This window comes from Alosa pseudoharengus, unplaced genomic scaffold (assembly GCF_046254945.1).
Source record: "Alosa pseudoharengus isolate Yale_2024_CS ecotype anadromous, Long Island Sound unplaced genomic scaffold, YU_APseudo_1.1 YU_APseudo_1.1_scf_1, whole genome shotgun sequence".
Lineage (NCBI taxonomy): Eukaryota > Metazoa > Chordata > Actinopteri > Clupeiformes > Clupeidae > Alosa > Alosa pseudoharengus.
This window is the reverse complement of record NW_027468564.1, coordinates 25,215,457-25,233,681: the sequence shown is the minus strand read 5'-3', so window position 1 is coordinate 25,233,681 and position 18,225 is coordinate 25,215,457. Positions and strand designations below refer to the sequence as shown.

Here is an 18,225-nt window from a genome sequence, read left to right as displayed (position 1 = left end):
CACTGGATAGACTATCCCATTGTTGCCGCCCCATCAACAATGAAGCCAATGGAATCGGAACACCGCCGCCATATTGGGACCACTGCACTGTAGAAAATGATAGGCTTACAGTAGAAATGCATGAAAAAAGTGAGGCAACTTAATTACTCGAAAATATTAGGGGGGAAATATAAACCTATTATTTTTAAATATATAGTCTTTAAAAAAATCATGGGCATTTACTTAAATTATTCATCTATACTAAAATGTGTAAAATATCTCAATACAATTAACGTAGCCTATTCAAAGGAAATTTCACTCCGGAGGGCTGTTTTAAGGTTGAAAGGTGAAACAGCATATTGCTCGACGTCAGTAGCCTATGCCTCGATCTAAATGTAGGTTGCAGAACTTTACAAATGAACATTACAGTCTCACATTTGGTGCTTAATAGGCTATGCTGTTACGGCTTCGTGTTTTCCCCTTACAGTGTGACAGAGTGGCATATTACCCGACATTACCTTATCCATTGGTAGGCTACATTTTTAAATAGTGAAAACACCGTTATAATCACCCACTTTCGATATTGGCGCTTAGGCTACAGTCGGTAGGCCTATCTTTAGTTTTAACTTGACGTGAAGTCCTAATCCCATAGCTCGAATCTGCCCATTTCTTTCCAACTTAACCAAGTCATCCCAAACATTTGCACAGACATATATTGTCGAGCACGTAGCAGAGTTTATATTCTCCTGCTGTCTCGATTTGTTTGTAGGCTAATAGAGTAGGCCTATATGTTCTCTACTAATCAAAACTGCAGGTGTCCGTCTATACCAGTGGTTCCCAAACTTTTAATAGGCATGTACCCCCTGAGACATTATGATCTTCCGGAGTACCCCCACCACCAATTGTTAACAAGTTTTTTTTTAATTGTTTTATTAATATTTATTTTGATCAATTTTGTCGAGAATAGTGAATAGGATCATAAACATATGATACAAATCTCATCAATAGTCTACAAATGTGCTGAATATAATGATTTTAAATAGATCTGCACCTAGGCTCTCACACACACTCGTCTTGTTGAATGCAGTGATCTTATCGGCTAGGTGCTTGTCTTTGCCTTGTAACTGGAGATTTAACTCATTGAGCTTTCCAAATATATCGCTAAGATAGGCCAGCTTCATCAAGAAATGTTCATTAGTGAACGTGCTTGCAGATTCAAACATGCGCTAATTCCTCCAAGAAGAGGCGACTCGGAGCTCAAACACGCGACAGCACTTTACCTCGGGAAAGCCACCTTGCCTCGCTGTTAAACAGTAGCCTACAGCCTTTTGGTCAGCTCCCATCTCCTCTCAAAGTGCGGAGAATAGACACGCTTTTAAGGGCCGGGTCTTGATGAAATTCACCACTCTCACAACCTCGTTCAAAATCTCATTCAGGTCGGGACTAACTAAGCTGCCTTGACACAAGCGCTTCCCTATGAATAACACAGTGCGTCCATTGCGCATCAGGTGCTACCTGGGCCTAGGCTACAGATAAAAAATAAAGAAAAAAAAACTCACGTCAGTTCGCGCCCCACCTGGCATGTCTCCGCGACCCACAGTTTGAGAAACGCCGTTTTACCCTCCATGTATCCACTCTCGAATATTTTGTTAATGCGGAGAAAATAAGTTTTTAATGTGGGGTACGCGTACCCCAGTTTGACAACCGTGGGTCTATACTATGAGAATGCAGCTGCCATTGAAACGTTCTTTCTCAACAGTGAGTTGTTAAATTATGTCTTGACTCTTTATAAACAAACCTCAAATCAAAAGTGAAATGTGGAGTCAGTTCTTTATAGGCTATGTGATGTGATGACAAGGCCGTTCTCTATTCACTCTACGCACGCAGCACAGCCTACCAGGAGAAACAACAATTCATATCAATTAATATTAATTAATTAATTAATTATCAAATAATATTAGGCCTATAGATCAGTCCTACAGTACAATTGCAAGCGACCATATGCCACAGCGGGCACAGGTTATTAACGTCCTCATTCTCCTACCTTAAAACTTTATGCTATCCTCAAACTCGTCTGCTGCCCAAACATTAAGCCAAGAACCGTTCTCTGCCTCCTTTTTTGTATTTTCTATCCTCCGTTAATGTTCTTTTTTTCTAGCTACCAGATTTGTTAACAGACATTTCCCCCTAGTTTAGCCTACCGACAACATCTCTTGATCTCACGTCTTGATACTTGCAGATAGGCTAACGTAGCCTAGGCTAGCCTATTCCCCACTGGGGATGGGGAACTTTTGATACATTTTTTTAAATAAATCGTTATCAGCCATCTGTAACAAGCAACGTGCTGCTTGCCAGAGCTGGCCTTGCACGCATCTTCTCTGATCTGAATAGGCCTAATCATAGGCTATGATGGACACTGCAATCAATGACAATCATGTTTTCAATTTGATAAAATTGATTACGAAATCATACAGCAAAATAAGGCTATATCACCCGGGGAAAGAATGCAGGCAGAAAAGCGACGGGACTAACGTCCGGAAGAAGTTGAACAAATAGTTCAAATCCCCAATGTAGGCTAGCCTATGATATGACAAAACTATTTGTATTTGTAAGAGCTATTGCATACTGAAATATAGATATGGGCCTATTAACATTGTTTGTCTCCCCCCTCCATGCTAGGTCGATCGCACAAATAAAAAAAAAATAGTGAAAAAACCTATAGAAACTAGATGTACCGCAGAGCGGTACAAAATATGACCGCCGCCCAGTCCAGCACATTTTTTCCACAAAAATAAATCACGCTGAAAGGCCTATATGATTCTAACTGTCTCACTAAATTGCATTATCCACACGTACTCAATTCTCACTGATATCTGCTAGACAACAAGTACCAAAACATGATTAGTTCATAGATTTCACATGTAAAATTCATTTTATACAACCCCACCTCCACCTTGCCTGTTCATAATTCTGAGAAATTCTTGAATTGTGTGCATGTTCATGTTTATGTTATGTGTGTGTGTGTGTGTGTGTGTGTGTGTGTGTGTGTGCGTGTGCGCTTGTGTGTGTGCCTGCGTATGTGCCTGTGCAAGCGTACATATGTCTACTGTGTGAGTATGTGTCATACGTATGATTACTGTGAATGTATGTGTGTGTGTGTGTGTATCTGTTTGTGCACATGTGTGTACATGAAATGGGTTAACCTGACCCCTGGAGGCAAACATACGGAAAAAAATGGTCATCTTAGTCCCTACAGTTCTCAAGATATTCACAGAGAACTGTGTCTGCCCTACCCTCCTTTCGGGGGTCCAGTCCAGCGGGGGGGCTACAGATCAAAACGAAAAACGACGGTTCCATGCTCTCCATGTGGGGTTACATGCCCACCAAGTTTTGTGTACCCCGGTCTTTCAGTGTCCCGGGAATCATTGTTGGTGTACGTCACTAAATTATTTTATTGTAAGGCCCCCCATGAACGAAAGTACACAAAACTTGGCATGCATTCGGAGGGTGTCATAATGATCCTACACTTTTAATTTCGTGCAGTTTTGACCTTGTCAGCCAGAGATATTGTGATGAAAACACCTAATTTTTTGCTTTTTAATTTTTAACTAGGTGGCGCTATACATGAAATAAGTGGTAATGGGATGGGTTGACATGCCCCCTTAAGACCAACATACATAAAAAAGGTGGACCTCGTAGGCCCTATGGTTCTCGAGATATTCACAGAAAACTGTCTCCGGCCACCTACAGGCCAGTTGGTGTATAGTAACATAAATTAATTTATTGTGTGGCCCCCCATGAACGGAATTCCACAAAATTTGGCGTGCATACAGAGGGTGTCATAATGATCATACACTTCCAATTTTGTGCAGTTTTGACTATGTTAGGTCACAGATACCTTCAATTACAACACCTCATTTTTACTTTTTTGTGTTTAACTAGGTGGCGCTATACATGAAATGAGTGGTTATGGAATGGGTTGACATGGCCCCTTGAGATCAACATACAAAAAAAAATGGTCCTCCTAAACCCTACGGTTCTCGAGATATTCACAGAAAACTGTGTCTGCCCTACCCTCCTTTCGGGGGGTCCAGTCCAGCGGGGGGGCTACAGATCAAAACGAAAAACGATTCCACGTTCCATGCTATCCATGTGGGGTTACATGCCCACCAAGTTTCATGTACCATGGTCTTTCAGTGTCCCGGGACTCATTGACGGAAATTTGGGCATGCGAAAAAGAAAAAAAGAAAGAAAAAAAAACAAAAAAAAACAAAAATCTGACTAAACCTATATGACCGCCGCTTCGCTGCGCGGCGGTCATAATAAATAGGATACTGGTCTCTTTGAATGGAGACCTCTGTCTGTTTTATATACATGATTAAAGCATTATTCATATTATTATCACGCCCACTAAACTTCTTCCAGACAGGCTACATTGACAACATTAAAAGCCTACAGTGATTTTCTCCGTGGGTGCAGCACACAGTAGCCTAGGCTAGATCATTTTGGTGAGGTTTCAGAACGGAGCAGCGTAGTTCGGACTCGCAAGTGGTCCCAATATGGCCGCCGCGCCGATTTCACGGAGGCTTCAGGTTTGTGACGTAGTTGCGCTATCCAGTGTTCTTTATAGATCAGTGGTGTCACCTCACTGCTACTTTTGTCTTATGGCTGTGCTCATCTCTGTTGTCCCGTAGTTCACTTGACCCACCAGAGGGGGAGCCCTCTGTGATCTACAGCAGTCTAAAGATGAGAATGTGAAGCAATATGACATCAACCATGAGCAAACAAAGTGAAGGTGATGCCATAATATATTTAGCTTATGGAGTGGAAGTATAATTTCATATATCTTTTCTTGTTACATTATCAATATGTTTAAATGCAACACCTATATTATTTGTAAGAAGTTGTTGATGTTTATGAGAACATGTTAATGTAAATGAAGACACAACATCACATTAAATAATTTTTTTGGCTTTAGGAACAAAATGTTACCAATGTTTATAAATTGACTTTGTTGCTTAGTTTGTAGATTGAACTAAATAGGCAGCACAGCTACCATAACAAGAATTTTGTGGACAGTCTAGTACTCTGAATGACCTGGATTACATCAAAAAGGCCCCAACTGTAGCCAGTTTTAAATCTTACCTTAAACCTTAAATCTTCTTTTATAACTTACCGGTAAGACCAAACTGTTCTCAGATGCTTTATGCTAACTGCACTGAGTTACAAATTCTGAATCTGCCTTGGAAATTATTCTACCTTGTCTTTTTATTACTTTTGTACTACTTTTGCTTTTGTTTTTTTGCTTATTAATTATTCTTTATTTTTAAATGATTTTACCTTGTGCATTTTCTTTTTTCTTTTTATTATCTTTATTATTATTCTTTACTTCTTAAGCTATTCTTTGATTATTGCCCTTCTATGCTTTTATCAGCTATTACTGTTTGCTTTTGTTTATGTAAAGCACATTGAATGACCTCAGTGTATGTAAGGCGCTATATAAATAAAGTTGACTTGACTCGACCTGTTCAGAATTGAGGTTTGTAGACACTCCCTAGTACTGTGAATGAACCCTGCAGGTGTGAGGCTTGTGGACACTCTCTAGTTCTGTGAATGACCCCTGTACGGTGTACATTTTAAGACATTCTCAGCTTCAGACTCATGTCTCAGACATCAGATGAAAAGGAGTCAGGTCTCGGGAAAAGCAGAGTCAGACGAAAAGTTCTCAGATGAAAAGTTATCAGAGTCAGGTTTCAGACATCAGATGAAAAGGAGTCAGGTCTCAGGAAAAGCGGAGTCAGACTAAAAGGTCTCAGATAAACAGTTATCAGAGTCAGGTTGCAGACATCAGATAAAAATGAGTAGGCCTAAGGTCTCAGGAAAACGGCTGTCAGAAAAAGCAGAGTCAGACGAGGGCAAAGATTCTTGATTACTAGCAAGATAGAGCAATGTAATTCGTTACTATGGGAGCAAAATGTGACAGTTCTGGTCTGAAATGTTGTCATTTTTAATAGCCCACATTTCACAATATGCTATGCAAATAAAGGCCTAGTCGTGATCAACTAATGTTGTTGCGCTGCATTGCCTCTAAGTGTCGCCAACTGACGATACACATCGGAAATGTGCGTACGCCACAGATGTAATTGCCGTGGAGAAACCCGGGAGGAACGCACATTCTCACGCTCATTTACTCTTGATACAGCCAACCGTGAGCGTGAAAGATGGCGTACGCAACATTTTTGTGCGTACACAAGCTTTGTACATGAGGCCCCAGGTCTTCTTAATTAGTAGTATTATACAATTCCCCTTTCACATATAAGGCTGCTTATATCATGTATTGATGAAGATTTATTGACAAATAACAAACTAGTAGAATTAATAGGCCTGAGGCATAACTCAACTAACAATGAGTGCATTGGTGCGTCCTCTCTCCTATGTGAATTCGCTGATGTTCTCCAGTATGTATTCGTTGGTGAACTTTGAGATGTCCCGCTTGACTGAAACTCTTGCCACACCGACTGCATTCTCCGGTGTGTACTCGCTGGTGTTTATTGAGAGCTCCCTTTTCAATAAAACTCTTGCCACACTGAGTGCATTTATACGGCCTCTCTCCGGTATGCATTCGTTGGTGTCTTTTGAGCTCTCCCTTTTGAAAAAAACTCTTGCCACACTGAGTGCATTTATACGGCCTCTCTCCAGTATGCATTCGTTGGTGAACTTTGAGATTTCCTACTAAACTGAAACTCTTGCCACACTGAGTGCATTTATACGGCCTCTCTCCAGTATGCATTCGTTGGTGATCTTTGAGATTTCCTACTCGACTGAAACTCTTGCCACACTGAGTGCATTTATACGGCCTCTCTCCAGTATGCATTCGTTGGTGATCTTTGAGATTACCTACTCGACTGAAACTCTTGCCACACTGAGTGCATTTATACGGCCTCTCTCCGGTGTGTACTCGCTGGTGAACTTTGAGATTTCCTACTTGACTGAAACTCTTGCCACACCGACTGCATTTATACGGCATCTCTCCAGTATGTATTCGTTGGTGAACTCTGAGATTTCCCGCACGACTGAAACTTTTGCCGCACAGTTTACAGCAGTGTAGCTTCTCTCTTGTGTGAGTGTAATTACACAACTTGAGCTGGGAGCTGTGTTTACTTAGAGGGCGGGACAATCTTCCAGACTCCTTCGGCTCTTTTTGCAGGGTCAAGCTGGACGTGGGACTCTCTGAAGGGGCCATGGAGGATGAGGTGCATAGTCCTGTCCGTTTCACTGGGAAAACACAACACATGAAATAGGCCATGAAATAGATCCATACCAGGGTTTTCATGGTTTCCTTTTCTCATGCTGGTCCGATGTCCGGATATATATCTGAAGATCATGTCTAGTACTAGTCATGTTTTAATAAACGTCTGTCATAAATGGAATGGAAAATTGAATAAATAATTCATAAATGGAATGGAAATGGAACCAAATGTGTGTACACGTCTGTACTTACATATGTAAGTTTATACTTTTTGAGAAATGGGGGATGTCTATGACATCACAAAGGGGGCTCATTTAGAAGGGTCGTAAAGTAATCAGGTGTGGGTCCACCTGCAACGTCAGCTTCTAAGCATACAATCTGGCGCTCCCTAAACTACACATCCTATGACTAATCGCTTTCGACCACACTGCTTTCAAGCATATCTCAATTCTTTTCAAGAAAGTTTACATTCTTGGCGTCTGCTTCATCCAACAAACTATGACGAAATGGACATTTTCCTACCACACCCAAAGTAAGTTACAATTAACTTGTGTTTTTTATTCAAATGGATTGTGTGAAGTCTGTTTTTAACGACTTGGCTAGTTAATCAAGTAAGCAACCAAGCTGGCTTTACCTGTCATCGATTAGCAACAAACTCATAGCTGCTACGTATAGAGAGGACGTTAAGTTTAACTCTAGCTAGTTTGATAAGATTGGTATTACGTCGAGTAAGTTCATAACTTGATTAAGCGATAACCGAGGATTTAGTAGGACGTCAGGTATGTTTCTAGATTCGCAGTTGTGTGCAGTGGTGGCGGTAGTGTTAGCAGCTAAGTAATAATTAGCTTCAGACTCAAATTGTCAGCCACCTTTCCTAGCGATAGCTGGCCTGACAAGGGAAATGGCCTTCTATGGCAGTCACTGGCAGAAACTTAGCCTTCGTTTTGAACTACATTTGTATGAGTGGTAGGTTGTGGTGTAAAATTACTTGATTGTAGGCTTATTCTATTTTCAGAAAAGAGCATAATTCGCACAAAGTGAACCACCACTTTTGACATAGACTAACAATGAAGTGAAATGTTTCTTTTTTGAATTATCTTACGCCTCTTCTGCTGTTCTCCATCTCTGTTCTTCTCTGTCCCATGCTGTCCTGTCCTGCAGCAGTCCACCAACTTCACGGACACCCTGCTTAACTGGACCAGATGCAGGGGGTCTGCAAGGGACAGGGTGGATGAGGCAGCTTCAGAGCTGAACACTGGAGCCAAGTGTGATTCATCTTCCTCTTCCTAACACACACAGAAGGAGAAAAAGAGGTAACTTGAGCCAGTTGGTTAAATGCAGCGCCTTACTGTTAGCATTAGGTTGTCTGATAACTGGCCCTTAAGAACTCATCCTAAATAAATACTTCAAAGACATGTACCGTATTCATCTTACATACAGTACCCTCCAGAATTATTGGCACCCCATGCTAAAATCTGGTATAAAAAATAATCTGTTGGAAAAAGGAAAATATCATAAAGAAATAAATATTTTTAACAAAAACACATTGCTCACAATTATTGGCACCCCTGCTTATAATACCTTCTTAAGCCTCCCTTTTCCAATAAAACAGCTTGTAATATTCACCTATGACACCCCATAGAGTTGGAGAATACAAAGCAAGAGATTTAAGACTGTTGGTCTTTACTGTCTGGTCGCCCAGATTCCTAGGTCCACACTTGTGCATTCTCCTCTTTGACTCACCCCACTGTTTTTCTGTGGAGTTTAAATCAGGGGACTGAGATGGCAATGGCCGGATCTTGATTTTGCGTTCAGTAAACCATATTTGTTTTGATCTGGACGTTTGTTGTGGTTCATTGACCTGATATATAATCCAATCATGACCAACGTTTAGTATCTTGGCAGAGATTGACAGATTTCCTTTAAAAAAGGTTTTTCATGTTGTTTGTGATACCAGGCACCTTAATTATATTCCCAAGGCCTTTGGGAATAAAAACAGCCCCACAATAGCACAGCCTCTCCACCATAATTCTCATTAAGTATGTGGTTCTTTTCAGTAAAGTCATTCTTCTATGTACGCCAAACACACCTAAAGTGTACCTAGCCAAAGAGCGCAGTTTTCATGTCATCTGACAATAGACCACACTTCCAGACTAAGTCACTGTACCATTCGGTAACTCCTGCCGTTTACATTGGTAATAAAATGACTGGACAGGCGTTTACCTAGCATGCCCTCTAAATAAGCTATTAGCAGTGAGGTCACTTTTGAAGATTGTTTGGGGGACTTGGTGACCCCAAGATGACACCTTTGTCTGTAACTCTCCAATAGTGGTCCTTATGGAATTTTTTGCCTATCTTACCATCCTCCATACTGTAGGTGGGGGCGAGATAACCATGGGTCTTTGTCCAAGCATGTTTGTTACATTTCCAGTTGATTAGAACCTACTTGATTCCAGTTGATTAGAACTGTAAATATAGGCATTTTCAACAAAGTACCTCGTTTTTATAGACATTCACTGACTTACAAATGTCAACACACTTTCTTTTTATTTAAATTTAGTGTATTCTCTTGTCTTTCTGATGTTGAAAAATGAGAAGAGGATTTAGCCTCTGTGTCACTTTATTTTCATACCTTAGTGAAAAACAAAGTAATGAACTACCTCTGAAAGTTCACAGACACTCTGATTAATTTAACAAAGTTAAAATTAGATAGGGAAATGCTTCTGTTAGGTTTTGTATGTATGATTTTCTAGGGGTGCCAATAAATGTGAGCAACGTGTTTTCGTTAAAAGTATTTATTTATTTTTTCTCAGAATAAGTTTTCTTCCCTTCAAGGGTGGATTTTTCCTTGTTGTTTTCGTTGTGAGAGTACAATGAATCATCAAAAGATTATTTTTTATGCCTGTTTTTAGTCAATATTACCAAAGGTACTAATAATTCTGGAGGGTACTGAAAATACCTCAAATGTAGCCCAGCTTGTATCTCTACACTAGTGGCGCCGGCAGGCGTAATCCTGTACGCACTGTGCGTACCATTTTTCACAGCTTTATTTGTGAAATCATTCAATATTAGCCTACAACAATAAAAAAAAACTTGTGATAACTAGCCTATAGTTATTGACTTTGCAGTTTGGTTTGTTGCCTCGGCTAATGTGGCCATTGACAGTTTATGAAGTTCCTCTGTCAAAGGTAGAGAGGTTGGAAAAAATGATCAACTCCTTTGTCAGAAAATGGCTCGGAGTCCCACGCTGCTTAAGCAGTGTAGCCTTGTATGGGAAGGGTATTATAGAGTTGCCAATATCTAGTCTGACAGAGGAATTTAAGTGTGCTAAGGCTAGATTGGAATTGACTCTAACTCAGTCCAAGGACCCAGTGGTGAGGAAAGTTGCACCCACAGTTAATGCAGGGAGGAAGTGGGACCCAGAGCAGGCAGTTAAGCAAGCTCAATCGGCATTGAAGCATAGGGATATAATGGGCCATGTGCAGCACGGGCGGCGGGGTCTAGGGGTGGGTGCAAGTAAACCCTTGTGGAGTAAGGCTTCTGCAGGAGAAAAGAGGAAAATGGTAGTGGAGGAAATGCATAGACAGGAGGAGGCTGTAAGATGTACTAAGGCAGTGTCGCAGGCAAAACAAGGGCAGTGGGTGAACTGGGAAGGGGTGGAAAAAAGACGGATTAAATGGAAAGATCTATGGGGCATGGAAGCTGGTAAGATCAGATTTATGTTAGGTGCTACATATGATGTGCTCCCATCTCCCAATAATTTAAGTCAATGGTTTGGTGAGGATGATAAATGCATACTTTGCTCGTGTGTGGGCAGTCTCCACCATATCCTATCAGGATGCAAGGTAAGTCTCACCCAGGGGCGGTATACGTGGCATCATAACCAGGTATTGAAATGTGTGGCAGCGGCAATAGAGGATAAAAGGAGAGAAGTCAATTCATTAGCAGCTAGTAAAGGGGTAAGGCAAATTAACTTTGTACGTCAGGGGGATAAACCTTGTTCCGCGAAGGCCAGGTGTAAAACCGGCCAGTTGAAAAATGGGGCGGGCTGGGAAATGAAGGTTAATCTTGGCCAGCAGATGGCGGTACCTCCACATATAGTGAGTACTAAGCTACGACCCGACGTAATTTTATGGTCGGATTCAGAGAAGATAGTTTACTTCATTGAACTCACTGTTCCTTGGGAAGACAGAGTGGAAGTGGCCAATGAGCTGAAGAGAGCTAAATACACTGAAATAGCAGAGGAGGCAGCTAAGCGAGCTTGTAGTGCACGATTAAGACCTATTGAAATCGGTGCACGTGGGTTTGTGGCCAGATCTGCTATTGGCTTGCTGTCTGAATTGGGCATTTGTGGTCAAAGTCTAAGGCAGGTGGTTAGTAACATGTCTTTAGCAGCAGAACGGGCAAGCGAATGGTTGTGGGTAAGGAGAAGTTACCCTTCCTGGGGCGCAAGCTAAGGTAAGCTAACTGGCTCATTTGTCTTGGTTGTGGGTAAGGAGAAGTTACCCTTCCTGGGGCGCAAGCTAAGGTAAGCTAACTGTTTAACCTTTAACTTAACGAAACAGGTTTTTGGCAGCATGGGGCATAAGCTAACTGGCTAATTTGTTTTGTGTTTGGGATGGGGCCTAAGCTAACGGGCTAAACTAACTGGCTAATTTGTTTTGTGTTTGTGATGGGCTGTGCCTAGGTTGATGGTTGGTTGGCCAAGGTTTTATGGTTATGGTTCAGTCCACATCAACGGGACGGACCAACCTAGCCAACTTAGACCATACCTAGGTTGGTTAAGGGTATTTGGATGTTTGTTGTGGTAATATGGTGGCATCATGGGGCGTAAGCTAACTGGCTATTTTGTTTTGTGTTTGGGATGGGACCTAAGCTAATGGGCTAAGCTAACTGGCTAATTTGTTTTGTGTTTGTGATGGGCTGTGCCTAGGGTGATGGTTGGTTGGCCAAGGTTTTTATGGTTATGGTTCAGTCCACATCAACGGGACGGACCAACCTAGCCAACCTTGACCATGCCTGGGCTGGTTAAGAGTATTTTGGGTATTGAATATTTCAATGTGATAATATGGTGGCAGCATGGAGGGGAGTGTCTCCAGGACGCTGGTTTCACTGTTAAGCCTTCATGAGGTGTCGTGGGCCTAACTTAACGAAACATCGGTGAATGAGGGTGCCCACTTGATAACCCCAATGAAATGCCGCATACTGTATAGGCTACTGCTGTTGGATGGGCCATTTGTATTGTGCTTGTGACCATTTGTTGGCGGATTTGTGGGTAGTGTGCTTTTTAAAGTTAAACTTGAGCAGGGGCTTCTGAATGTGTTTTTACCTTGGATTTTGGCACAAGGGATTTTAACATCTAATCCTGTGTATTAATGTAAAAGTAATCATGTGCAATCTGAATATTGGCATTATTCCGAATAAAACCGGAATACGATGTGCATGGAAATCATAGACTATAAAATATGAAAACGTAGCATTGTCATGATAACGATTGGCCTGTGGCGGTTTTCGGGCGTGGCTTTGGATGGGTCAATTCTGGCGCTTAAAAACACAAAGTTTCATTAATTCATAGGATATAGCCTAAATCATTCAGTCATTAAAGAAAAAAACAGCAGCAGCTTAATATTTTTCAGGCGTTTAACCGTAATGTTAAAAGACGTAGCTACTGTTCTTAGCAGTGATGCTGACACTGACAGCAGTGAGAGATTGTCCTCGGTCACGGTTACGGTGTAGGCCTACACATGTTTAAAATGTTGAATTGTTTGCTTTCCTCTGTAGGCTTATTTAAAAAAAAATAAAGCACTGTTTGGAACAGGGATTCAGTTAATGCGTAGAACAGAGGTTCTCAACCTTTTTGGGGCTAAGGCACGTCATGACGAGTCTGGTTGGTGCGGGTGTTAAAAAGTCCTTGACTGTGCATAGGCCTATCATCTAAAAGTTTGGGACAACCAAAACAGCAGTGCAATGTATTTAGAGTGTTGTGAGCAAATCGTTATTGTTAGTAGGTTACCTTAACTGTGTTTTTCTCTATCACAAATCGCAAAATTTTTTCTTTTCTTTCCCTTTTTCGCGGGATGGGCAGTGAAGTTATAATGCGCATAAGGTATGTTCACCTAATTTGAGCCAGAGTCGCTTGCTCTGTAACGGTATTTCTGTCCTTCCCAAACTCTGTTAAAATAGTGTGTTTAGCAACCAAAATTAAAAAAATTTCTCGGGGGAGAAATCTCCCTCATCCCAGAACTTTTATAAAAGCTTGAAACACCCCTATAGCCCACGTAGCCTACAGCCAGTGTTATAAAAGTTAGACGCTTCATGCGGTAGGCTATTTCATAAGGGATGACATGGGTAGGTTGACGTGACTAAGAGGGGCTTTCTGATCCAGTTTATGTAAATGTTTTTCTGAGGCTCAATAAGGAGAGGCCTACATGTAGCCTACATTTACCAAAAGCGCACATTTTGTAAATAAGGTCGGGTATCTTTTTTTTTTTTTTTTTTTGGGGGGGGGGGGCTAGCGGCGTCCCTGCTCTACACTATCTACCACATTGCCAATTGTGGAGAACTAACTCCTGTCATGCCCATTAGGTGCATCATTTGCCCCAATTTTGGAAATTCAACTTGTACCCAATTTTAAAATGTGACAATACTAATGAAAAGAAAATGTGTAGAATATTAGCTGGATTGAATAGTATCTAAGGGGTCCACCAAGCCTCTAAAGTTGCTTCTTAGCAGAGCCTATATTCCCGCTCTGGAAAAATCAGTTTTTTCGTAAATAACTTCCAAAATAATGCATTTAGGCCTACAGTGTCAATGAAAGTTGAATATAAATGTGGCTATTGCGCATCTTTTGGTACCAGTCTGATGTCTCTAGCTTCATTGGTTTCTAAAATATTGCATTTTCCCCCTATTTTTAGCATTTCTTTGTCCCAATATCTATAAAAAGCAGATGTGAAGGTAGTCCAGTCATGGTCTTATATTTTTTCATATTAATAAGAATAAGTATATATACTCTTTTGATCCTGTGAGGGAAATTTGGTCTCTGCATTTATCCCAATCCGTGAATTAGTGAAACACACTCAGCACACAGTGAACACACAGTGAGGTGAAGCACACACTATAGACTAGGCAGGATTTTGGAAAATGTGCTTATTTAAAGTCCCGAAGGCAAATCATGTTAATTTTTGGCATACAACATTTTTAGGTGTTTTGAAGGGTGCTGAATTCAAATCTTCTGTATGCCAGGCTCAAAAATGTCCCATAATGCCTCAAAATGGAGAAATCCAATATGGCCACCGCCGCCAGGTCAAAATCGAATTAATCACTTATCTTTTAGACTGTACAAGGTAAAAACCTGAATGTAATGTGCTTTTATAGGTTTTCACATATAGGGAATTCAATGTCATGCTCAGATTTAAGATCAAGACTAGAGAAAATGCTTGAAATTAATGTACATGGTTAAAATTGTTGTCTCGGATAATGAATAATTCATGAAAAAAGAGGACCATGAAACAGGTTGATGGCTTTCTGAAGAATTTACTTGAAACATGTTTAGAAGCAAGGTTGATTACCATATTTCAATTATATATTTATATTATTTATCTGTATTTATCTATTTATCTGTATTTTAACTATTTATTTAATAATGCATATTTACCTATTTATTTAGTAATTAATCCATTCTGTTCTAATCAATTCTTTAAACTTCTTGGTATGAAGAGGTAGGCTACACACTTAGGCTATCCTAATCATCCTCATCCTCCTCCTCTCCAGCAGTGTTCTGACAGGTGCTGCTGCAGCTGCATGACTCCATGCATAACATGCAACTTTTCCTGCAACTGTAGCGCTGGCTTAGACATCCCTTGACGCAACCACAGGAGGTGATCTCCTTACAAGCTTTTGGAATTGGTGAGAGATAGTAGCTGTGGCACTAACTGATCATGCACATTTGGATGGCCTGATAAGCGTGTGTTGTGTTTGGGCCACCAACATGCTTTCTTGGCAAGGGACGCCCCCCAGTAGTGCATGAATTGTTTAATTATGCCTACGCACACATGGGAAGCCCGTTGTCGTTTTTTCTCTGGTAAACGTGCGGGTTCTCCTGTTTCCGAGGATCCGTCAAGGAAGATGGCAATACTAATCCCGGCGCAGTGAGCTGCCTGCAACAGCGGCGCTCGGGGAGCAGTGAGGGGTTAGGTGTCTTGCTCAAGGGCACTTCAGCCGTGCCTACTGGTCGGGGTTTGAACCGGCAACCCTCCGGTTACAACTCCGAACCGCTACAAAGAACACACACTCTTTACATGTTTCCCTTCCTCTTCCTCAGGTTTGGTGTTTTCTTTCTGTCTGCTTCCACCACCTGCAGAACATTCTGGTAGTTCTTCTCCTCTTGCAGAGCCTATGGGCCAGTCCCAATACTACCACTTCACCCTAGCACTTCGCCCTTTCCCTTCGTTTGCGCGTTCATGTGAAGGGGTAGGGTATCCCAATTCTTTTAGAACGAAGTAGAAGTGTTGTTCAACCCTTCAAACTACCACTTCACACGGAGTGCGATCAGAGGCAGACTACGGCTGAAGGGAAAGATTACATTTCCCAGGATACCTTGCGAACACCTTGGTAACCGATTGACTCCAAACATTTTGAAGAAAGATGGCTGCCAGTGCGGAAAAAGAAGTTTGCAAATGTAAGTATATCTTCGCAAATAAAGATTTAAAAATTGTGAAACACATCGGGATATCTAGCTGATCATCATGCAAAATAGTATTCCTTACAGTTGAGTTGAATATGGTTGTCAGAAAAAAATCGCTATTTCGACATGTAAATGAACGCCTGTCTATGCTGCTGAGAGTAGCCTAGCTGATTAACGTTAACGTTAGGATGTCAAAAAACGCTATTTTATTAGCCTATGTCATGTGGATAACGTTAATAATGTTTGTCAAAACCTGAAAACCTGACGTGTGTTCATATTTGCAAACATAAGCTGTTTGCCTTGAGCTTTTGGCAAACGTAGCCTACAGTGGAGCTGGACAGGAGCTGGATGAAATGTTAACGTTAGCTGCTGCCGTTACAATGGAATGTAACTAAAATAGTTTAAATGTAACGGTTGAAAGATAAGTTTATCGCAAGATAACAAACTGTGTCTATGTTACAATGTTAGGGACTCCCGAACAGACCAGAGCACTCATTAGGTTCAGGACAGAAAATGAGGAGCAATTTACAAAAAAGAAATATGCATCCAAGCAGCTATATGAGTGAGTGACGGTTGTTGTTTTCTAATGAACCATGAATATCTGATAATTCCTGTAACCAGAGCCTAATCTTCATCACTGTTTGTTGTCTGAGTCAGGACACTAATCAAACAGCTGGGCCTGGAGGGAAAGGTCAATGTACAGCAGGTTGGAAAGAAATGGGAAAATTTAAAAAAAGTAATATAATATAAGGTAATAATTATTTGGTTAGATATATGCTGCATGTTATTGCCATCTTCCTTTACAAATGAATGCATAATCTATATATCTTGTATATGTATCTGTATGTTTGCTATTGCAGGATCTGAAAACGCCAAAGACTGGTTCAGGGACCGAAAGCGGGGAGAAAACAGCTGCCAACTGGCCATTCTATGAGGACATGCATGAAGTTCTCGGAGCCAGACCATGCATAGAGCCCCCTGTATTAGTGGCATCTTTTAATGAAGACAGTGATGCCACAACATTACTGATGGTAAGTTGTAAGGAAAATAAACTAAAATTGATCACTTACATTTAACCAATGTAAAACTTCAATGACACTTACATATCTAAAGCCTGAAGTACATGCCATGTCTGTAGGTCTCCAAAACATTCAGTCTGAATAGACCTTCAGGCCCTGGTTTACTGCTGTAGCACGCTTACAGTGTGTACAGGATGTTACGGTGTACTGTATGGTACTGAGCCAATATGGTTATTATTTTTTCTATTTACAGAACATTGTTGAACCAAGAGAAGATTCTGCCTCTAGTCCTGGTCTTCAAACTACTCCCACTGCTCCTGTTCCCACAACACCCTCTCCCAGGAAGAAACGCACAAAGAGCAATCATGTCCTGGAATTTCTGAAACAGGAATCTGCAAAGGAGCAGAAGAGGCACGAAGAGACTGAAGCCAAAACTGAACGTTTCCTCAGCCTATTTGAGAAGCTAGTAAATAAAATGCCAGAGCAGTAATTTCTTTGTTCTATTCTGTTTTTTTATTTATTTATATATCTTATTGTAGATGTGTAAAAACCTGTGTATGGACATAGGAGACCCAAAATCTCAAAGAAGTTGTCCAAACATCATAGTAATTACATATTATTTACATACATTTTATCTAGAACAAATATAAAAACAATAAATAAGAAAATACAGCACAAAATTATAGAATGAGGACATGTGCATATGAACTATTTACAAGTTTGTAGAGGCATTCCTACTGAGGCACCTCTATATTGCCAGTGATCAGGGCAGCAAGCCTGTCCCTTGTTGCATTCCCTGGCCTCTCATGTGGTGCAGGGGCTTCCTGCAGAGGTTATGGATCCAGGTCGTCCTGTGCCACAGCATCATCATCAGGTTCAAGGAAATCCCCATTATCTATGCACACATTGTGCAGGAAGGCACACGATGCGATAACCTGCGGCGCAAATGTGGGCTTCACCTCCAAGGCCTTGAAAAGTGTACTCCTCCATCGGGTCTTCATTACACCAAAAGCTCTCTCGACTATTGAACGCCCCTTTGATTGATGTTTATTAAATCGTTTCCGCTCCCGTCCATTCACTGGCTCCTTGTATGGCGTGATTAAGCAGATTGGAGTCTCCAAACAAGGATATCCACCATCACCAAGCAGAAAGTATACATCGGGAGGGTACCTTTTAGGCAGGTAAAAGGGGCTATTTTTTAAAATTCGGGTGTCATGTACAGATCCTGGATATCCAACAAATATATCTAGAAATCTCCCAGATGCATCACAAATGGCCTGCATGTTTACAGAGAA

The 18,225-nt window shown here is 41.1% G+C and overlaps 1 protein-coding gene across 1 annotated transcript in view; it reads right to left on the bottom strand.

Moving 5' to 3' along the window:
* Positions 1–18,225, bottom strand: part of LOC143123425 (uncharacterized) — a 34,981-nt gene that overhangs the window by 2,024 nt on the left and 14,732 nt on the right. Inside the window, exons 9-10 of the mRNA XM_076284841.1 lie at positions 8,331–8,514; positions 7,141–7,254 (exon numbers count right to left, since the gene is read on the bottom strand). Coding sequence (XP_076140956.1) covers positions 7,141–7,254; positions 8,331–8,514 — 298 coding nt within the window. The remainder of the gene's footprint in view (positions 1–7,140; positions 7,255–8,330; positions 8,515–18,225) is intronic.